Source organism: Papio anubis, chromosome 13, assembly GCF_008728515.1.
Source record: "Papio anubis isolate 15944 chromosome 13, Panubis1.0, whole genome shotgun sequence".
Classification (NCBI taxonomy): Eukaryota; Metazoa; Chordata; class Mammalia; order Primates; family Cercopithecidae; genus Papio; species Papio anubis.
The window spans coordinates 55,526,822-55,551,393 of NC_044988.1; the positions used below are offsets into that span (position 1 = coordinate 55,526,822).

The 24,572-nt window shown below is 37.2% G+C and overlaps 1 protein-coding gene across 6 annotated transcripts in view; it reads left to right on the forward strand.

Annotated features, from left to right (window-relative positions):
* IFT74 (intraflagellar transport 74) overlaps positions 1-24,572 on the forward strand; it is a 133,913-nt gene that overhangs the window by 98,021 nt on the left and 11,320 nt on the right. For all 6 annotated transcript variants that reach the window (XR_004177900.1, XR_004177899.1, XM_031654290.1 and 3 more), the window contains exons 14-16: positions 14,817-14,870; positions 17,347-17,444; positions 18,223-18,349. Coding sequence is in view for 4 of the 6 variants with exons in the window: in XM_031654290.1 (XP_031510150.1) it covers positions 14,817-14,870; positions 17,347-17,444; positions 18,223-18,349 (279 nt within the window). In the remaining 2 variants the exon portion in view is untranslated. The remainder of the gene's footprint in view (positions 1-14,816; positions 14,871-17,346; positions 17,445-18,222; positions 18,350-24,572) is intronic.

The window sequence follows — 24,572 nt, forward strand, 5'->3', positions numbered from 1 at the left end:
AACATTGGATACTATTTTAAATAAGGATGTTTTTATCCTCAAGGCTTACTTCTAACATATAGCCAAGTAATTTTTTTTTTTAATAGAGATGAATCTTGCTGTGTTGGCCAGGCTAGAGTGCAGTGACTATTTACAGGCATGATCATAGCTCACTGTGGCCTCGAACTCCTGGGCCCAAGCAGTCCTCCTGCCTCAGCCTTCCAGGTAGCCGGGACTACAGGCTCATGTTACTGTGCCCAGCTTGTTTTTGTTAAGGAATCTGTTAAGAGATTCTTTTATTCTTACTACAAATTAATACTTGAGAGTTTATATCTTACATTGAAGTCCTTCAGAGTAAATGGTGTCTTCATCTACTTAGCTGAAATCAGGCCCTTACTTTACTCTTTTTTCTTTTTTCTTTTTTTTAATGAGATGGGGTCTTTCTGTCACCCCAGCTGGAGTACAGTGGTGTGACATCATAGCTCACTGCAGCCTCAAACTCCTGGGCTCAAGTGATCCTCTCACCTTAGCTAAATAAAATATATAAATTAAAATAAAATAAAGTAAAATAAACTCCTGAGTAGCTAGGAGTACAGGTGCATGCCACCATGCCCAGCTAATTGTTAAAAACTTTTTTTTGTAGAGACAGGGCTTTGCTCTGTTGCCCAGGCTGATCTCAACGTGCTTGGCTCTAGCAGTCCTTCTGCCTTGGCCTCCCAAAGTGTTGGGATTACAGGTGTGAGCCACTGTGCCTGGTATTTTACTCTTTACTAGTGTATTCCCTTACATTAAATAAATTCTATAAAGAACAGCATTACTATTATAAGACATGTCAAAGTCTTTCACAAATCACAAAAAGGTGATCAGTTTTCTATGCAAAAATACTGAGCCTTTTGAAATCAGGATAGTTCTCAGCTTTACCCAATACTGGCTTAGATTTAGACTTTCTCAACTCTGCTAGGTCAGTTACCAGTTGTCCATCTGCTTTCAGCTTCCAAAATGTTATTGCTATTTTCTCCTATTTCTATATGCTGGGGGTTTATACCTTTAAAAATTCTTTTTACTATAGTTTTAGTGGGGTTTGGGGAAGGATCAAAATTAGATGTGCATGTTCAACCTGCCATTCATACCAAGAAATGACAATTGTAAACCTTACTTACCTAGAATTTCTGAGAGTTTAAGCACCTTGAAGGTACATCATTTTACTGATTTTTAAAAAAAATTTTTGTGTGTGTTTGCCTCAAATGACCATCCTCATGCTTTCATTAACTGGGCAATTAGCCTCAGCTTATATGAGGTCATCCTTTCCAGCTTTAAAAAAAATGTCCTGGCCAGGCACAGTGGCTCACACCTGTAATCCCAGCACTTTGGGAGGCCGAGGTGGGTGGATCACGAGGTCAGGAGTTCAAGACCAGCCTGACCGCCACAGGACCCCTATCTCTACTAAAAAATAAGGCAAAATTAGCTGGGAGCTGGTGGCATGCACCTGTAATTCAAGCTACCTAGGAGGCTGAGGCAGGAGAATCGGCTTTGAACCTGGGAGGCAGAGGCTGCGAGCCAAGATCACACCACCACTGCACTCCCCAGCCTGGGCAACAGAGCAAGACTCCATCTCCAAAAAAAAAAAAAAAAAAAAAAAAAGGAAAAAAAAGTCCCTAAACTACTAAAATTATTTTGAAGATTCAGATTAGCTAATTTTTTTTAAAAATTAATTCTTTAAATATGAATCTGACATGTATTTAACATGAAAAATGCAAGCAGTGGAAAAGTATATAAAGTAAAACGTCATCTCCTTTCTCCTCATCCAAGTCTTCAGAGAAATCATGGTTTACGGTTTGATGTTTAGGCTTTTAGACTTTTTAAATACATTTACAAACATATTTTTAAATGGACTAATACTAATATACAATTCTTCTGAGCCTGAGTCTTTTCATTTAACTGTATAATATACATTCTTCCCTGTGAGGATATATACTTCATTCTGGGAAATGGTATAGCATAGTGGTCAATGTTAGGGCTCTAAAGTCAGACTTAAGAATGGTTCTTGGTCCAGGTGTGGTGGCTCATGCCTTTAATCCTAGCACTTTGGGAGGGGGTGGATTGCTTGAGCTCAGAAGTTCGAGATCAGCCTAGGCAACAGGGTGAAAACCTGTGTCTACAAAAAAATACAAAAATTAGCTAGGCGTGGTGATGTTTGCTTGGCTTGTAGTCCCAGCTACTTGTAGTCCCAGCTATTAGCTAAGGCAGGAGGATTACTTGAACGTGGGAGGTCGAGGCCGCAGTGAGCCGAAATCACTCCAACCGAAATCACACCACTGCACTCCAGCCTGGATAACAAAGTAAGACCGTGTCTCAAAAAAAAAAAAAGAGAGAGAGAGAAGAAAAAAAGGTGCCTGGTACACATATTAAGCACTTCTGACAACCATTAGCTACCCCCATGATTGTTGTTACATAGGGTTCATTGTATCCACATTGATATTTAGGCTGTTTATAACTTTTTACTCCCAAGAACAGTGCTACTCTAGTACATTCATGTTTATTAACTCGTCTATTTATTTCTACAGAATAAATTTCTAGAAGTGAAATTTTGAATAGAGTATTATTTATATTTACAACTGGTTTGCAAATTTCTTCCCAAAAAAGCTTATATTATGTTATACAACTAAAAGCAGTATGTGAAAGTGGTTCCTCACCAATGCTAGCTGTACGATTTTTAGTTTTTGTCAGTCAAGATAATGTACACATCACTGACAGTTCCGAAGTTTTGACTGTTAGGCCTGAATTTGTAGTACTACTGTGATCCACAAGATGGGGCTAATTTTCTGAGCATCTATTAATATATACACAGTAGGATTAATAAATGCAGTTAACAAAGTACAGTCACTGTCATATGTCTCTCCAGGAGGGATTATTGGGCATTATTACTCACCAAAAATGATTAATTTCCAGATTCAAGTATTTTCCCAAATGTGGAGTTGATTGTAAAACCAAATATGTGATTATTAATATACCATAGTACATACAAATAACTAGTTGCTACAATGTGGTAAATACATCATAATAGAAATATACACAAAGTGCTATAAGAATATTGAATTACTGTCCTAAATTCTGAATGAATTAATGGTAACTTTCTGCATAATTTATATGTGTCATTCAAAAGTAGTAAAATAACAAAATATAATACTTTGGTTTGTCTGTAGTATACTTTTTCATACCCAGAGTTTTAAAGCTTAGGTTAGGACTATTTTTTCTTTAGTTATGGAAGGTAAAATAAAAAATGTTAAAGACAATAATTCTATTTATTTATGTATTTATTGTTTGTTTATTTTTTGAGACGGAGTTTCTGTCTTGTTGCCCAGGCTGGAGTGCAATGGCGCGATCTTGACTCACCACAATCTCCACCTCCCAGGTTCAAACAATTCTCCTACCTCAGCCTCCCAAGTAGCTGGGATTACAGGCATGCACCACCATGCCCGGATAATTTTTTGTGTTTTTAGTAGAGACGGGTTTCTCCATGTTGGTCAGGCTGGTCTTGAACTCCTGACCTCAGGTGATCTGCCCGCCTTGACCTCCCAAAGTGTTGGGATTACAGGTGTGAGCCACCATGCCCCGTCAGAATCATTTTATTTAAAAGCACGTGTCCTGTTACTGGAATGCCTGGATTCAAATTCAGGCTGTGCTGTTTGATCTTGGACATGCTATTTATGCTATTTAATCTTCTTTTATCTTAGTTTTTTTCTTTAAAATGGAGGTAATTACAGTACCTACCTCTTAGGGTTATTGTGAAAATTAGATTAGATAATTAAAAAAACTTAATTATTAATAGTCTACTGTTGGCTGGAAGCCTTACCAATAACATGAATAGTAAATATATAAACACAAAACACATTCATAATAGCAATCAATTTAAAATATACTCATAAATATTAATTAGTGACTTATCAATGCTGTTAATTTATAAAAGGAAAATTGAATAACTTTACCGCAGTTATTTTCCCAAAGTGTACATTAGAAAGTATTTTCCCATCAGTATTTCCTTCAGGATGTACAAAATTTATTGAATTTCGAAGTGGTTTATCTTCTGGTATCTGGTATTTCAAATGGCATCTATCCATTGCTATTCTGTGGTTTTCCAACATATATCTGCTGAAGAAGAATGAATTATTTTTGTTCAATCTAGAAATTGTTTAAACTGGTCGGCGCTGTGGCTCAAGCCTGTAATCCCAGCACTTAGAGGCCGAGACGGGCGGATCACGAGGTCAGGAGATCGAGACCATCCTGGCTGACACACGCAGAAACCCCGCCTCTACTAAAAAAAAATACAAAACTAGCCGGGCGAGGTGGCGGTGGCGCGGTGCCTGTAGTCCCAGCTACTCGGGAGGCTGAGGCAGGAGAATGGCGAAACTCCGGAGGCGGAGCTGGTGAAACAGCTGAGATCCCGCCACACTGCACTCCGTAGCCCACATGCAGAGCCAGACCCATCTCAAAAAAAAAAAAAAAAAAAAAAAAGAAATTGTTTAAACTATACTTTGAATCTTTCATTAAAATGGTGGTATTATGACTACACCAGGATCATCATCACCATCTGAAACTTGTTAGAAATGCAAAATTCAGTACCCCAGACTTATTGAATTTGAAACCCTAAGGAGAGGGCCCAGCAATTTGTGTTTCAGTAAGTCCTCCTTGTGATTCTGATTCATGTTAAAGTTTGATAACCACTACTTTTGAAAATGACTAAGGACCTTATGTTTAGTATATGCCAACTACTGCCAATTATACTATATGATTTTATATACAGTACTCTGTTGGAACAAACTTCTACATAGTCCTTTTGTTTTACATAATTAGATAATTAATAAAAATTATACAATTTATACAATATATCAAAATCACAATTACAGTTTTTAAAGTGCCTCCTGTCTTTAGAAATAATTATCTGACCTTGTTTTCATAGCTGTAAGGAAACTTTTCTGCCCAAATTTAAAATACAGTTGACCCTGGCCGGGCACGGTGGCTCATGCCTATAATCCCAGCACTTTGGGAGGCTGAGGCTGGCAGATCAGAGGTCAGGAGATCAAGACCATCCTGGCTAACATGGTGAAACCCCGTCTCTACTAAAAAGTACAAAAAATTAGCTGGGTGTGTTGGTGGGCGCCTAGAGTCCCAACTGCTCGGAGCCTCGAGGCAGGAGAATGGTGTGGAATCCTGGAGGCGGAGCTCTTATATGAGCTGGAGATCATGCCACTGCACTCCAGCCTGGGCGACAGAGCCAGACTCTGTCTCAAAACTAAAACGTACAATATATATATTAAATATATATTAAGCATATATATTTATTTATTAAATATATATTAAGTATATATTTATTTATTAAATATATATTACGTATATATTTATTTATTAAATATATATTAAGTATATATATTTATTAAATACATATTTATATTTAAATATGTTTATATTAATATACATTAATATATATAACATATTTTAATATATATTACATTACTTATACTAAGGCTTTAAATATAATAATACCATATATATACATTGCCATGCTTTATATAAAACATATAAAATATGCTATAAACATACTATGCAACATATATTTTATCATATACACATATAAATATATAATATTTAATAAATATTAATATATGTTAATATATAAATAATATATAAATACCATATATTATATATTTATTTTTTAATATGTAATTAATGTATAATTATATATTAATAAATAAATATATAGATTTATAAATATATATTATATATTTATATTATATAGAAATATATTTTATACATTATAAATATATAATATATAAATATAATTATAAGTAAAATATATATTATATTTATATATTAATATATTATATATTATATGTAAATATATTTTATATAATATATATTAATATTTATTAAATATATATTAAAATAAGATATATAATATATTTTTATTATATATTTTATATATATAGAGAGAGTTGACCCTTCACGACAGCATTGGGATTAGGGGTGCTGAGTGTACCATGCAGTCAAAAATCCATGTATAGCTTTTGATCCATAAAAAATTATTAATAGTCTACTGTTGGCTGAAAGCCTTACCAATAACATGAACAGTTAACACATATTTTGTATGTATTATATACTGTATTCTTACAATAACGTAAGCTAGAGAAAAGAAAATGTTATTAAGAGAATTATAAAGATTTTTATTATTTCCCAGTTATGAAATGGAAGTAGATCATTATAAAGGTCTTCATTCTCATTGTCTTCACATTGAGTAGACTGAGGAAGAGGAGGAAGAGTGGTCTTGCTATGTCAGGGATAGCAGAGGCAGAAGAAAATCTGCATATAAGTAGACCCACCCAGTTCAAACTTGTGTTGTTCAAGGGTCAACTGTATTTCTCAGAGAATGTGTATTTAGAAAATTGGGTGAAACCTAATGCCAAGGTTAGTTTAAAACATTAAGCTTATATATACTCATTTTACCATAGCAATTTAGTAATACAGTCAATTCTCTGTATCCACGAGTTCTTCATCTGCAGATTCAACCAACTATGGATGGAAAATAATTGAAAAAAAATACAGAAAGTTTCAAAAAGCAAGTTTGAACCCGCCATGTGCTAATAAGCACTATGTGGAATCCATCTGAATGAACTGAAGAATACCCTGCTATAGCCTCCCATTGTTTCACAGATCCCCAGTCTCTCTCTAGCACCCATTGTTTGAGTACTGTTCATCTGGCAGTTTATTCATTGGCTACTTGTGTTCACTCTTTGCTTCTTTGGAAAAAAAGACGCCTAAAAATCAGTTATTTGGTGAAAGAAATCCCTTACAGACTAAGAGAGAGTGTAAAGTGCCGTCTCTCAACAAGAAAATAAAAATCTTAGATCTTTTAAAAGTGGCGTGTGATTTACCAAAGTGGCACAATAAAACAGAAGGAAGCTGACATTTGTGGAAGTGTTAGTGCTGCCCCTACAATGGCAAAAAAATTGTCGCTGTGATTCATGATAAAATGCTTGCAGAGACTGGCCAGGCACGGTGGCTCACGCCTGTAATGGAGGCCAAGGTGGGTGGATTACCTGATGTCAGGATTCAGGACCAGCCTGGCCAAAATGGTGAAACCCTGTCATTACTAAAAAGTACAAAAATTAGTCGGGTGTGGTGGTGGGCGCCTGTAATCCCAGCTAGTAGAGAGGCTGAGACAGGACAATTGATTGAACCCGGGAGGCAGAGGTTGTCGTGAGCCAAGATTGTGCCATTGCACTCCAGCCTGGGCGACAAAAGTGAAAGCCATCTCAAAAAAAAAAAAAAAAAAAAAAAAAAGTGCTTACAGAGATGAAGAAAACATCAAATATATGAGAAGACACAGTATCACAAAAGCATGTCCCTGTTGATGGCAAAATTATGTATGAAAAAGCATTTAGCCTTTGTGAGCATTCCTGTGAGGAAGTTGAAGAGAGTGAGAGGAAGGAATTGAAGGATAGTAAGGGATGACTAGTTAGCTGTGGAAAGTACTACAGCCTCAAGAACTTAAAGATCACAGGAGAATCAGCATTAGCTGATGGCCAGGCAGTATCAGCATTCCCACAAGAGCTCGAGAAACTCAGAAGACAGAGGATACCTTTCATAGCAAGTCTTCAGTTGTGTTGAAACAGACTTGTTCTGGTAGGAGAGGCCTAATACCTAAATCCTTAAGAGTGTCAAGCAGGCTCTGGGGTTCAAAGCCTGGAAAGATCATCTTACTCTGGTGCTATGTGGCAACACAACAGGTCACATGGTCAAGCCAGGTCTTGTGTACCAAACAATCTCTGGGCCCTTAAAAACAAAATCAAAAATTGCCTGCCTGTGTTCCGGCAACACAATAGGAAGGCTTGGGTGATGGCCATCTTGTTCCTGGAATTCATTTTTATTCCTAAAATGAAGGAATACCTGGAAGAGAACAGGGTGCCATTCAAGGTCATCCTCATAATTGACATTACTCGTGGCCATCCCTGATCCTCTACTTCACTAATAACAATGTTGCAGTGATGTTCTTGCCTCCTAAAGCAAATGCAACTTCACTGTTTTAGCCATTTGATCAAGGCATCAGCAAGTGCATTAAGTGACGTACATCCACCTCACCTTCAGGAGGATTTGTGCTGTCCTTGATGCTAACCTTGACTACAGTGTCATGGATTTATGGAAGAGCTTCACAATTGCAAATGTAGTTGTGCTTTTTACAGAGGCTGTAGATGCCCCAAAGCCCAAGACAGTCAATGCATGTTGGAAGTCATTATGGAATGACGTAGTCAGTGATTTCAGGAGCTTTCCCATTATTGATGCAGAAGTCAGTAATATGGTTCTTTTTGTTTTTGTTTTTTTGAGTTGGAGTCTCACTCTGTCACCCAGGCTGCAGTGCAGTGGCACGGTCTTGGCTCACTGCAACTTCCGTCTCCCGGGTTCAAGCAATTCTCCTGCCTCAGCCTCCTGAGTAGCTGGGATTACAGGCACATGCCACCACGCCCAGCTAATTTTTGTATTTTTAGTAGAGACGGGATTTCACCATATTGCCCAGGCTGGTCTCGAACTCCTGACCTCGTGATCTGCCTGTCTTGGCCTCCCAAAGTGCTGGGATTACAGGCATGAGCCACCGCGCCTGGCCCAGGAATATCTTGAATGTTGCAAAGGAAGTTGATGGGGAATGCTTCTCTGACATGATCAAGGGTGACTTCAAGGAACACATAGAAGAGCATAGAGAAACCTTTACCAGCAAGGAACTCAAGGTTCTGCTGAAATTCTCTACAGGAGATGATGACAGTGATACAGATTTAGAGGAAACACAGTCATCAATTTGGATACTTGAAAAATTTGCATCAGTTTTTCAACAGGTGCAAGTGTTAAAGGATATGATCCTTCAATGGAACAAAGCCTCCATGTCACCTGAGGGATAGCAAACATGCCTACAACCACTGCAAGAGTTGTTTGATGATTCAAGGAAAAAGGAGAAACAGCTTCCGAGAACAGCGTTCCTAATTAAAGCCATCTGTATTATGAAGCCTTGACCTTAAACGCTTGAAGATTCTTCCAGCATAAGTGATCTTTCCGACGTCCTATTAGAAGGTTCAAGTTAGCCTCATGTCTCACCACTTACCTACAGTGCTGTGCATCTCATCACCTCACCGTATGGGCACCGTGAGCACCAAATAGAAGTTATAATAGTCATAATCATCAAATGAGGGTTATCAAGAGAGAAAAGCTAGGGTTTGTGTTTTTTTTTTTTTTAATTTAAAAATTTTTTGTAAAGACAGGCCTCACTATTTTGCCCAGGCTCATCTAAAACTCCCAGCCTCAAGCAGTCCTCTTGGCCTCCCAAAGTATTGGGATCATAGTTGTGAGCCACAGTGCTCAGCCAGAAAAGCCAGAGTTTTGATGCATGTTAATGTACTCTTTCAGGCCATTAAATGAAAGTCATCTGCAAGTGTTGATAGAAAATGTGACTGGGCATGGTGGCTCATGCCTGTAATTCCAACACTGTAGGAGGCTGAGGCAGGAGGAATGCTTGAGATCAGTAGTTCGAAATCAGCCTGGGCAACATAGTAACACCCCATTTCTATTTTAAAATGAAAATAAAACAAAAAATGTTACATTGTTGCTGATGTGTACCATGTAGTAAGCGACAATGGTTGCATCTTTACTGAACATGTACAGACTTTTTTTCCTTATTATTATTTCCTAAACAACATAGTATAACAACCATTTACAATATATTAGTTATCATAAGTAATCTGGGGATGACTTAAAGTATATAGCAGGAGGGTATATATAGGTTATATGCAAATACTATGCCATTTTATGTAAAAGACTTGAACATCCTCAGGTTTTGGTATCTACAGAGGGGATTGGGGTACTGAAACCAGTCCCCGTCAGATACCATGGAATGACTGTGTTTTGTATACTAATTTGCTGCTTACTGTAATAATGGTATGTGAAAAGTAGATGGGAGAGAGAGACTGAATGCAAAAAGATGGAATTTTATAGGCCCCCACAACTAATTCAAATTGAAACAGGAGTCAGGGAGGAGAAAGTGTTCTGGCTCACTAAAATACGTGAAAATGTTAGAAGGGGTTTAGATAACTCAATATGAATTAATGTGATACAGCCTTGAAAACAGCTGAAATCCTACATTGCATAACAAAAAGTGGTTATATAGACTATGGAAAGTGACGGTCTTCTTGGAATTTTAAGTTTATTGGCATAGTATGTTAAAAGGGTTAGAGAAAAACTAGAGCTCATTCATAGTAGAGTGACCAGAATGGTAATAGGGATAGAAACTATGCCACGTAGAAGATATTGAGGCCAGGTGCAGTCGCTCACGCCTGTAATCCCAACGCTCTGGGAGGCTGAGGTGGGTGGATCACTTGAGGTCAGAAGTTCGAGACCATCCTGGCCAACATGGTGAAACTGTGTCTCTACTAAAAACAAAAATTAGCTGGGTGTGGTGGCACGTGCCTGAAGCCCCAGCTGCCTGGGAGGCTGAGGCGGGAGAATCACTTGAACCTGGGAGGCGGAGGTTGCAGTGAGCCGAGATTGCACCATTGCACTACAGTCTGGGTGACAGAGTGAGACCCTGTCTCAAAAGAAAAAAAAAAGAAGGAAAGGTACTGGGAGACTTTGCCTGCTTCAGAAGTATTTCAAGTGCTAAGAAACAATCTGGATGTGCAGAAGTCCTGTGGAGTTTTTTTTCTTGCCCCATCTCCCTGATTTTGTTTCTTGTTGACCTTTCAACTCTAAAATCAGTAGGCTTTGCTGAGTTGGGGGCCTTGAGGCCTGGAAAGTTACTAGTACATGCCTTGTTGTGTATTGATCAGGAGAGAAGATTGGGATAGCCACCTATTTGGAAAATGGTAACCAGACCTTAGGGGCAGAACTACTTCTCAGAGTATAAAAGCCTTTAAAGCCTGAGTCAGGAGAATGTCATTTGATGCCAGAGAAGTAAAAGTGTGGGGTGAACTTCCTTGCAGTGAGGACAGAGGTAGTTTTGGTGGTGCTCAGACTATTGGCAGTGCAAGAAGAGCATAACTCCCTTTCTCCACTGCTGGCTATAGCAGAGACTATCAAAAAGCAATGGTGTCCGTTCTACAGTAGCCCTAGTCTTTTTTTACCAGCCCATACTCATTTCTTGTTTCCTACTTGGGGGATGAAAAAGCCTGAATTTATAGTATACATTTTTGTATAGTTGTCTTGTTAGAATATAAATTCTTCAAAGGAAAATATTTTACTTTTTTCTTTAATCCCCATGTTACCTGATAAAGTACCTTGCCAATATAATTCCTGTGAAAAATCCTCCTGAACTCTTTTCATGCATCTGGTTACCACAGCACTTCATACGTACCTGTTAGAGCACTTATGTTGCATTATACATTTTTGTTTTTATACACCTAATGAGTGTAAGCCCTTTGAGAATAGGGTGGAAACTGTCTTACTCAGTTTGATATCCCAACACCTATTACAGTATGTGGCACACAGTAGATAATCAGTAAATTTATCTGAAATAAATAAACGAGTATAGAACTATGCTGACATCAAATGCTTAGAATTAAAGGATATCTCCAAAATTACCTTCCTTTTACCATTGTGTCCCTTTCCCTCTCCCTTGGTCTCCTCATTGTTGATTCTACTACATTAGAGCCTTCTGCTTAACTGCTTGTACCTTCATTGTGATACACTGACTTGCTTCCATCTATCTACAGTCTTGTCCTGTCCTGTGATACTGAATCTAAGGATAGATTTGCTAATGACCGTTATGTTTTACCCTACCTTAGGACTGCCTACATTTACATTGCCTTTATGGGCAACTCAGATACTAATCCTCCACTGAGAAATCACAAAATAGAGAAGTTCACTAATGCTCTGACCACTCTCTTTCTTAGCAATAGTGATATTGGAGAAAGTTTTGTGAAGCTTGGGAATCTGCTGAGATGTGTGGGAGCTCTGTCCCATCTAATCCAGCTGGCCAGCTGTGCAGCTGTAAACGTTAACCAGTTATGTCTTCCAGCTCAATCTGTTGGCAACTAGGAGGATGACTTTGAGGAGAGAAGGAGGGAGGAGTCTCCTCTCAGGTTTCTGACTTGAATGATAAATGGATGGTGAGGACAGCCAAATGTAATAGGGAATAAAGAGGGGGAAGACTATGAGTTTAATTATGAATATACTGAGTTAGGATTTCCTGAAAGGGCTTCCAAATAAATATATATAGTAAGCATTTAGATTAAAGAATCTAAAAATCAGACAATATATTAAATTTGAGAGTTCTTAAACCACAAGAATGTATGAAATTGCCATGGATATAGCGTTAGAAGTTCATTAAGAACAGAACTCTAGAATGTAAATGAAGAAGGAAGCAGACCTATGAAGAGAAGACAGAAAAATAATGATCTGAGAGTAAGGAAAGCCAGAGAAGCTCCCTCATCCCCCCAAAAAGCAAAAACAAAACATAAAGGAAAACAAAGAAAGTCGAAAGGTTGTTTCAATAGTGTCAAATATTGCAGAATAAGATAACTGACTGCCCTTTGGATTTGATCATTAAGCAGTCATATAATCTCACTGAGAACAATTTCATTGGAATAGGAGTAGGAAAAGCCTCATTGCAGTGTGTTGGGGTCTAAAAGCAAGATGAGAAACTGGAACCATCATGTGTAGGAATTCTCTCAAGATTAAAAGAAGAAAGATAAGATGATGGTTAAATCCTTGTAAAGTCTAGGATCCAGGCCTCCCTCCTAATCCCTTAATGCCTGACCAGTCTCCCAAGAGTGGAACTTAAATAGCCAGAACAAGAAACTAGGACTTTCTTAGAAACATGGGCCATGGCACGTTCAGGAGATAGTAGCTTTTCTGCCACTTAACATGTGCAATGATATTTATATGCACATCTTCCTCCTATAAGGGTATCCCAGATCATGTGTGCTACAAACTCCAACTCTTTCGGTTTCCCACTCAAAACCCTGTCTGTAGTATATTTTACGAATGTGTATACATATATACACACACACACACACACACACACACACATATATATACAGACAAAGTTTGTTTAATTAATAACAGATTACCTCAGGCCTCCTCTTCACAGTTAATCAGGGTGCATTAGTGTATTTTGAGACCATGGTTGATCATTTGACCTGAGTAGTAGTTCAGTAAAGTTACTAATCCATCTAGAGCCTTATCTGAGTGGATCCAGGGTTTCCCGTTGGTGCTAGGTGTAGCCTGGCTAGGAATTTGTGACATTAGGTATTTACTGTCCTTAAACATTAACTTTCACTTGCAGCTTTTTACTACCAGTAATATAGTGGAGGCCTTAACATAAGATTTTCTCAGTATCAGGATTGTCGTCAATGAATTTCAGAAAACTTTTCAGACCAGAAGGCAGAAAAGCTGTTTGCTAATCCACGTCTCTGACTTTGCCATCACCCTTGTGTTCTCATAATTCACTTAACACCAAGCAAGTATATGCACAGATGGAGGTTCGTGTTGCTGTCTGCTTTCTCTACAGATGGCAGCTGCCATGTTCCTTCAAAGCTCAGTTTTTGTTACAGTGAAATCCTATTGTCATAAAATAATCATGATCCACTCCTACTAATGGGTCTCTCTGTGAGGCTAAAATGGCAGAATTCATTCATTTTTCTAGGCCTTGGATTTTTGTACCTTTAGACCTGCTTTTCATGTTTGTTAAACTCAACATGTGCAAAACTGCTGTAAGCAACTCTTTCTCAACTTTTTCCCCATTTAGGTTAATCATACTACCATCTTCTCAGATGCCCAAGCCAGAAGCCTGGGAAGCATCCTTGATTCCTCCCTGTTTAACCCTTACCAAAATCCATTCACTGTGGCTCTTAAATGTCACAAAAAATAATTCACTACCTTCCATCCTAATTACCACCACTCTACTCCAGGCAGCTTTCATCTGTCACCCAGATTATTATGACAACTTTCTAACTGGTTTTATTGCCTCCAATCTTACTTCTCTTTTATTCTCCAGACTGGAAATATTTTTCAAAATTGCAAACGGATTATTTCTTCTCCCTGGTTAAAATTCTTTAGTAATTGTCCTTAGGAAAAAGTCCAAACTCTTTAATGTGGATCTTATAAGGTGCTTTGTAATCTGCCTCATCTTTGTGCCACTTTTTCACTTCATTCTCTGCCTGCGCCATACCACTCCCTCAGTTCTTTATGCTACCATATTCATCCTCACTTTGAACCTTTTAACTGGTAATGCTTTGACATTTGCAGTTTCTGTATTTTGACCGGGTAACTCCTACTATTCTTTATAATGCAACTTAAATATTACTTGTTTAGGGAAATTTTCTCTGTAACCCTGACCTAGGTAAGTTGCCCTTGCTGTGTGCTCCTATAGCATCTTTTATTTTTCCTATGATAGCACTTAGTACCTTTTAATTTTAATTAATTGTTAAATCTTTAGAGTATAAACTCTGTGAGTGAAGTTACTCTGCTATCTTGCTGGTGATCTTTCAAAGATGGAATGGACTTTCTTGGGAACTTACGTTTCTCAGCACCCATAGTGTTCATGTATAGGGTGAATAGCCCCAGGTTGGGAATGGAAAGCCTTTAAGTTCTTTCCAATCATATTGTTTGTTCCACATATTCAAGGTACATGCATATATCTACTTTAAAAGTCTCTATACAGAAGTCATTGTAAAAGAATTTCACCTAATGGAACACATTGAATAGTCAATGAGTAATGGCATAGAGAGAACTAAAGAGATGTTTTTAATTTAGAGCACTGTATGTGGAATTTTTGAAATTAATGTTGTATTTTATATCTCTCATAGGTGAAATGAACCAGAAATACAAGGAGCTAAAAAAAAGGGAGGAAAATATGGACAGTAAGTGATATTCTTGTAGATATAAAAATACAATATTTTCAGATTGCTGTTCATTTATACCAAATCAGAGACCTCATTTTGGGCAGATATAATGGCTAATAAATGCAGAAGTGTGGACATTCAAAGCATTTTGCCTTGAAGAATAGTTTCTAGCATAATTTAGAGATGGGTAGAAAACTCTAAAAAGATATGTGATGAATGTCTATACATTGGGGCTAGATTCTAAAGCTAGTACTTACATTCGTAGTCTGTATAGAGGAAGCTTATAGACCAGGGGTCCCCAACCCCCAGGCTGCAGACCTGTAGGAACCAGGCCACACACCAGGAAGTGAGCCACTGGCAAGCGAGCATTACCGTCTGAGCTCTGCCTCCTGTTAGATCAGCAGCAGCATTAGATTCTCATATGAGTGTGAACCCTATCGCATGTGAGGGATCTAGGTTGCACTCTCCTTATGAGAATCTAACTCCTGATGATCTGAAGTAAAACAGTTTCATCCCAAAACCATCACCCGCATCTGTCCCCCAGCCCTGGTCCATAGAAAAATTGTCTTCCACGGTCCCTGGTGCCAAAATGGTTGGGGACTGCTGCTATAGACCATTTATTGATTGAATGTTCTCTTTTACATGCTTCACTATATTCACCTTTAGTATCTTTCACTTTTATATTTAGCTTTCCATAATACTTGTTTATTAGCCCTCACATCAGATACTGTCACATCAGATATTGTCACTCTGTTCTATCACCAGCTGTAATTTTAGTCACTTTTTGTTACAGTTTTGATTCACTTAAAAAAAATCTCAGCCTGATTTTATAAATTGGTTTTCACTTAAACTTATATTACACACTTATAATTTTTTTAAAAATTGGCATGTATTATCTATTACTGGTTTCCTTTTAAGTTATCATTTTGCTAGAATCTGAATTCTAACAAAATGCTAGAGTTTCATCTAGGTCTGATGTCAATAGTTACCTTCATGGAGGCATGCTATAAAAGAGTAATTGTCAGCTCTTATTTTACAAGGTACCAAGTTTTCTTTAAAATGTCAGTAAATACCAAAAATTATCTCAAAAAAATCTTTTTGAGTCTTTTGGTAAGGGAGAAAGGTGTAAAATCAAGGAACAATGTGTCATGACACCACAATATTAGAAATTACTAGATACTACCTAGTATGGTATCTGGCACTTAGGTGTCAATAAATGGTCATTTAATGAATGTTTACTGAATGAATGGAAAGAATTCCTATACTACAGAATCTTAAAATAGAAGGTCACCTAGCTCAGATTTCTTTCCACATATTAATTATGGTTTGTTTTCCTTAAAAAATAACCCCTGAAAGACAATGTTCATTTATGCTTTTGTGTATATATAAAAATCTCATATGGCCACTTAATCAACAGATTACAAAAATCAACAGATTATTAAAGCAGGATATTCACACATAAGACCTGTATGAATGCTGAAGCAGGACATTAAAGAAAATTCAGTTTTATAAAAAATATTGATTATGGTCCTCTACCACCATATTCCAATAAAAAATGTTTTGTTGAAGACTGTTTCACTTTAAAAATATACTAAATATAAGAAAAAAGTAGAATGGAAATCCATTACAGAAGGCAAGCTGTTGATGTTTATTTCATGCTAACAATAAAATTATTTTTGTCTGAAAGTTTCTATGTTTTAGATGCCCCATAGAAATACTCAAAAATGTAAATAAGAACTGGTTCTATATTAAACAAATAAAAAGATAATTTCCTAGAATATTTATTTACAATCTGAATAAATTATTAAATTCATTTAGTTGAAATGAATCCAGCATTATAAATAAAATACTCATTTTCAGATAAAATAGGTATTCAGCAATGGAAATTATAGAAATAAAGTTAGTAGCCAGGGTGTTAATAATTTAACAATTATTGATATATCAAAGGAGATCTTTATAAAAGCAAATTTCTTCTGTCATTTTATCAGCTATTTATTTTGAGCCTATATTTATAACTTTCCGATTTATATCAAGGTCACAGGATTTAGGCAGTTTGTAAGTATGTGAAGTTCTTATTGAATAATTACCTTTGGGTTAATAACAAATTAAACAGTGGTAGCTTAAAATTTCTAAAAATTGGGCCAGGCAGGTGGATCACGTGGTCAAGAGATCCAGATCATCCTGGCCAACATGGTGAAACCCCGTCTCTAGTAAAAATACAAAAATTAGCTGGGTATGGTGGTACAGGCCTGTAGTCCCAGCTACTCGGGAGACTGAGGCAGGAGAATCCCTTGAACCGGGAGGCGGAGGTTGCAGTGAGCTGAGATCGCACCACTGCGCTCCAGCCTCATGACAGAATGAGACTCCATCTCAAAAAAAAAAAAAAAAAAAAAAAGAACAACTTTCTAAAAAGCACTCTTAAGACCTACAAATCAGAGTTTATATAGTGTTAACTCTATCAACAGTAACCTCTCTTATGGTTTCCAATTGTCAGCTTTTATTGAGACTTTTGAGGAAACAAAGAATCAGGAACTGGAACGAAAGGCACAGATAGAAGCCAACATTGTTTCACTCTTGGAGCACTGTAGTCGAGTGAGTACCCTGTGCCTGTCTTGGTGTCGCCTTTATTTTTGCTGTGATTAACTCTCTAAATACAACTCAAAAAATAAAATGACTCACTATTATGTCTTCTCATTTAACTGCTTCCTTTAAATTCCCTTACTTGTTACTATTTATTTCAGCTATTAACTTTTTTATCACTCTAGCAAAATGTCAGGTAATTAGGGCGATAGAGAAAAAGGATGATATGTATAATATCAATATTCAGCAGTAAATGAAGCCCTAATTGAGAATAATTATTATGATCTTCTTCCATTGTTAATCTGAACTTTTGAAAGTAACATTTGCACAGATAATTTCAAAACCTAGACATGTTAGAAAATGTTTGTTTTTATACTGTAAATTTTATTGTAAATAAAAAGGATTCTTTTCTTGCATGTATACGTAATGAGTATCTCAAATTATCAGAAAATGTTTATTGGGCATCTATTATGAAGTGCATGGTCTCCTTTCAATATTCTTAGTGTTTTAAGACTACAACCAGTTTCTAAAATAGTGTAGTTGAATTTTTTTCTACAGTGAAATAAAGGAAATGAAGAAAAAAAACCCCACAATTTTGAATTTATAGTCTGTCTTTATTGAGAAAATCCAATTTTGAATCTCATTTTACACACAACATATAACTTGAATGGTGTATTTCAAAAACAAATACCTGATCCAAACATCTCATCCTTTGACAGTGTTTTCCAAGGGTTTTATTGAGAGTTAAATCAGTGGATTTTTTTGTATTTTTATTTCTCTGCAAATGCAGAATATAAATCGTATGAAACAGATATCCTCTATCACCAATCAAGAGCTAAAGATGATGCAGGATGACCTCAATTTTAAATCTACTGAAGTGCAGAAATCACAAAGTACAGCTCGGAATTTGACTTCAGGTGAGAAAACAACCTAGATTTTAATATTCTTTTTTTTTTTTTTTTTAAATGTATCAGTGTTATTCTTGATTTTTTTAAAGCCTCATTGACTGAGGCTATAATTTATGATTGCCTATTGCCCCAGAATTATGTATGGCTTTTTTCATCAGCTGGGTAGTATTATATTGTATATTGTCACTGATTTAACAACATTTATTGAATACTTATTTCACGCCTGTGCTATATAATTCTGGGTATCGTTAAAGATAAACAAAGCTGGATGCAAGTGAAAGTGCTAAGGACAGATTTTAGTCAGTAATACAGTGTGGCAGTAAGCAAGCAGGGTCCAGCATGAATTGAAATCAACTTTGATTAGTACAGAGGTGATTGAGTGTTTTAAAGGGAGAATGAGGGAGTGGTAAGGGAAAAGAAAAATTACAGAGTTCATCAGTGTACATGCTGATTAGGCCAGCTGTGTCTGTTAGCTAGCAAGTATCAAGTTAGGATTCTATGCTTATACACAGACTAGCAGGCAGAGGCCCTAACTTTCCCGATAATTACATTTTAATGCAATGGCTTTTAGGTCCTTGAGAAAAATACTTCTGAGTTGTGGGAGGTACATATAGATATGGTTTGGATTTTTTGTCCCCTCCAAATTTTATGTTGAAATGTGACCTCTAGTGTTCAAGGTGGGCCTACTGGGAGATGTTTGGGTCGTGAGGGTGGATCTCTCATGAATGGCTCAGTGTCATCCTTGTGGTAATGGGTATGTTTTTTGTGAGTTCAGGCGAGATCTGGTTGTTTAAAAGAGCCTGGCACTTCCTCCCTCTCTCTCTTGCCTTGTAACACGCAGGCTCCCCTTCTGTGATATCTCCCGTGGACACCCAGCTTTAAAATTTCCCTCTTTTGTACTCTTTCCCTTTATTTCTCAGACCGGCCAACACTTAAGGAAATAGAAAGGAACCTACATTGAGTATCGGGGGTAGGTTTCCCCTGATACCTGGTGCCCTTCTGTCATGATTATAAGCTTCCTGAGGCCCTCACCAGAAGCAGTTGCTGGCACCATGTTTCATGTACAGCCTGTGGAACCATGAGCCAAATAAACTTATTTTTTAAAAATAAATTACCCAGTCTCAGGTATTCCTTTATAGCAGTGCAAATAGACTAACACACATATACATCTTAAAGGTACAGAGGAAAGATTCACAACTGGATGCTCTAAGAAAGGGTAGTCGGGCCTGTTGACCAGTATGGGCTAGAATAAATAGTACATTCTTTTGGCAGCCTTAAGCTTTGTCTGGCAGGCACTTTAAAGTGGGGATAGGGTCATCCTAGGGATGCAGACTTGAGCTGTTAGAAACTGTTTGTTTAAATCTTCTAATGTGGGTGGAAGGTGGTGCATGAAATCATTTGTGCTGAGAGTGGAATTTTTATAGGCAGAGGTTGAGGCCTAGTTGAGAAGAGAACTCAGAGGAGCCTAGTTAGTTTGGTCAAAGATTGAATCTTTGTCAGTATAAGAGGCTTAAAAAAATCTAATCTGTTTCCTCAAGAAACTTTCAACCTCGTGGAGTGACAGTTATGATATAGTGAAATAATGCTATGATAGAAATAAGCATAAGGAGCAATGGAAGTACATAGGGGACATACCCAGCCCAGTCTTGAATAGTTAAGAAGAGATGATGTTTAATTTTAATTAGTTTAAGTCATGCTTACTAGCATGGGACTAGAGCAGCACTGTCCAAGATAAATGTAATGCCAATATATATTATATTTATATAATTAAAGTTTTCTAGTAGCCATGTTGAAAAAGAGACATTAATTTTAATAATATATTTTATTTAAACTGGTATAGCCCAGATATTATTTCAACATGTAAACTATATAAAAATGATCAAAAAGATATTTTATTTTCATGACATTTCAATTAGGACTAGCCTTATTTATTTATGTATTTATTTATTTATAAGACAGGGTCTCCCTCTCATTGCCCAGGCTGGAGTGAAGTGGTGTGATCATAGCTCACTGCAGCCTTTACTTCCTGGGCTCAGGTGCTTCTCTCACCTCAGCCTCCCAACTACCTGGGACAACAGGCACACACCAGCATGCCTAGCTAATATTTTGTATTTTTAATAGAGATGGGGTTTCACCATGTTTTCCAGGCTGGTCTCAACTCCTGGGCTCAAGCCATCTGCCCACCTCGGCTTCCCAAAGTGTTGAGATTACAGGCATAAGCCACTGCACCTGGCTTGGACTAGACATACTTAAAAGTGCTCAAAAATCACATGTGGCTACTGGCTGCCATTGGGATGGTGCAGGTGGAGATTAGACACAAATAAAGTTGAGGTTAAAGAGACTAGGATAAAGCCATGTAAAAATTTGATGGGATCTTTGGTTTATGAACTAATGGCTTCTATGGGTGTTCTTTATGCTGGTGTGTGGCAGCTTTGAATTAGCTATGTTTTTGTCTACCTGCAATTACTACAGTTAGAGATAACGAGAAATGAAAACCTAATTAATATTTGCTAATTTAAGAATGTTGAAGGATTTTTGAAATGAAATAATGATCCATAATACCTTTATCTGGATTCCCAAAATCTAAAAAGATATTGGCAGCAAAACCTGACCTGACCTGAACTGACATGAGGCTATTTATAGTTTTTAATTGTCCTACCTAGTGTGACTATTTATGCTTTTTGCTGTAGAAATATTCGTGTGCTTGATGACAAGGTATTATCTCAGACCCTGCTGTTATGTAATTATTAGTATATGTGCTATATTACTTTTCTAAAATCCAAAGAATTCTGCATTCAGAAATACAAGAGTTTTAGATAAGGGATTATGGACCTATAAATGCATACTGAATGCTATTAATTGCATTAATAGTGGTGATATAGGTATATAATTGCTATATTTAAGCCTATTTTACATCCAGATTTGTTGAGTTTACCATAGTTTTATTTGTATGTCTATATGCCAAGTAACTGGAGGAATTACATTCTTGATATATAACTAGTATTGGTTTGACTGTGAGTTTATTTTTATTGTAAAAAAACACAACGAAATTTATCATCTTAACCATTTTGAAGTGTACAATACAGTAATGTTAACTATATGCACATTGTTGTGCAACAAATCTCTAGAACTTTTTCATCTTGCAGAACTAAAACACTATACCTCCTGAACAACAACTCCATATTTCCCTATTCCCTGACCCCTGGAGACCACCATTCTACTTCTGTTTCTATGAGTCTGACTACTTTAAATTACCTCATATAAATGAAGTCATACAGTATTTGTCCTTTGGGGACTGGCTTAGTTCACTTGGCATAATGTCCTCAAGGTTCATCCATGTTGTAGCAAAGAAGGATTTTCTTTTTTAAGGTTCAATAACAATTCTATTGCATGTATATATCCTATTTTAAAGTCTATCTATAGACATTTAGATTGCTTCCACCTTTTGGCTATTGTGAATAATGCTGCAGTGAACATGGGTGTGTAAATATTTCTTCATGATCCTATTTTCATTTCTTTTGGACATATATGAATATTTTTAAATATTTTCTCTTTTCTATAAACTAAATAATTTTATAGTTTTATTATTTCATCTAGAAAACCTGTTTTGTATTTTAGATCTTAATGCCCAAGTTTTTCATTTATCTAAGGTCAATGTAAATTCAACAAGTTTTTCCCCCTTTAAGCTATCTTCTGTAACAGCTGTCAAGAAATGTACATTTTTTAAAAGGCAAAAATCAATACCAGGAAACAAATTCAATAATCAAGACTTTGTATTCATTCCACATTTTATACTTTGTGTTTATAGTTCCTTTTAACAGCTAGTCATTATGGGCCGGGCGAGGTGGCTCACGCCTGTAATCCCAGCACTTTGGGAGGCCGAGGTGGGCGAATCATCAGAGGTCACGAGTTCAAGACCTGGTTGACCAACATGGTGAAACCCCATCACTACTAAAAATACAAAATTAGCTGGGTGTGGTGGCGCATGCCTGTAATCCCAGCTACTCAGGAGGCTGAGGCAGAAGAATCACTTGGAGCCAGGAGGTGGAGGTTGCAGTGAGCCGAGATCGTGCCATCGCACTCCAGCCTGGGCGGCAGAGCAAAACTCTATCTCAAAAAAGAAAAAAAAAGGAGTCATTATGTGTTCTCCAGAGATGTACAGTGGAAAAAAAAAAAAGAAAACTGACTTCAATGGAGATAAAAATCCAGTTTAATGCTATGATAAAGATTTTGCTGGAAATTTTTCTTAGTAAAGGTGAAAGTCATTGATAATGACTTTAATTTCATTTACTACATTGTTTTCATTTTAACTTCAACCAACCATATAATTTTTTCTTTCTTTCCCTAAAACCATCCTCCAACTCAATAAGTTTTTTGTATCTTGAAAGCACCATGAGAGGTTTATAATATTCTTGTTTGCCTTTCAGATATAATGGATTTAGTGTACTCTGTGTTTTATTTTTATTATTATTATTATTTTTAATGGAGCAATCGCTTCTTGGGGGAAGGGTGAAGAAAACCTAGATATTATAATGGCCCTTCACAGGTCACTGTACCTAAAGGGCTACACACTACATCGGTGATTAAAAATTTCAGGGGAAGCCAGGCGCGGTGGCTCACGCCTGTAATCCCAGCACTTTGGGAGGCTGAGACGGGCGGATCACGAGGTCAGGAGATCGAGACCATCCTGGCTAACAGGGTGAAACCCCGTCTCTACTAAAATACAAAAAAAATTAGCCAGGCGTGGTGGCGGGCACCTGTAGTCCCAGCTACTCGGGAGGCTGAGGCAGGAGAATGGCGTGAACCCGGGAGACGGAGCTTGCAGTGAGCCGAGATCGCACCACTGCACTCCAGCGTGGGCGACAGAGCGAGACTCTGTCTCAAAAAAAAAAAAAAAAAAAAAAAAAAAAATTTCAGGGGAGTGAGGTGATTGGGGGAAATAAGTCTGTAAACGGCTTCTTAGGGAGTCAATAATGTAAGAAAAAGGTTGAGAAACACTGATGTACTGCATGGGCAAAGAGGCAAGGGATTTATCAGCAATAGTTTTTATTTATATTTTTTGAAAGGAAACTCCAGAGAGTAAACAAATGTGCTGATGACAGACTATCTTAGAAACACTTCCCCAGGTCAAAGTGGTTCCTTCTGAGATTTTGCTACTGTGTACACACTGCTTGGTAAACTTTGCAACTTCACAGCATATCAGAAGGAACTAGACTGCATCCTCTTCCTGTCTCTTCCCTTGGAGTAGCATTTAGCTTTTCTCTGGGGACCTGTTGTTAAAGGAAGATAAACTTTACCCTATACCAACCATTTTCTCTTTTTATCAAGAAAAATCAATTTGTATGATTCTTAAATGTATTTCCCTGGTATATATTCAAATTAAACTTGCAATTAGATTTATATCAGTATTTACTCCAAATAGTCAAAGTATCTACAGGCTAAAAACAGTTCCTATTTAGAGTATTAAAATAGCATAAGCCTTAGTCACTTGTTCAGCTCTTTGGTTCTCATAACTATTTCTAACCCTGGTAGCGATAAGAATCCAACAAAACAAAACTCTTTGCAACAACATTTAAGTCTTGCTATATAGATATTTATATTTATGTGTACATATACATATATATTTTTAAATAGTGTATGTCGCTATGGTTGACTTTTAAAACTCTTAAAGGGGTAAAAGGAAATATTGAAGAAATCCTGGCTTAATTACACAAACTTTAAAAATTTTGGTTGGGGCCGGGCGCGGTGGCTCAAGCCTGTAATCCCAGCACTTTGGGAGGCCGAGGCGGGTGGATCACGAGGTCAGGAGATCGAGACTATCCTGGCTAACATGGTGAAACCCCGTCTCTACTAAAAATACAAAAAACTAGCCGGGCATGGTGGCGGGCGCCTGTAGTCTCAGCTACTTGGGAGGCTGAGGCGGGAGAATGGCGTGAACCCGGGAGGCGAAGCTTGCAGTGAGCCGAGACTGCGCCACTGCACTCCAGCCTGGGAGACACAGCGAGACTCCGTCTCAAAAAAAAAAAAAAAAAAATTTTGGTTGGATAACAGTCTCTTTTCTTAAATCAGTGACTTTTGAAGCATTGTTTTTTACTCTTCAAATTCATTCATATTCATTTACTATTCAGTATGCTGAACTTCTGTTACTGGCCCAAAGGTACTAGACTTTCTTACCTCTAGACTTTGCACATGCTGATTGTTTTTGCTGGAACACTTTTACCTTCCTCTTTGT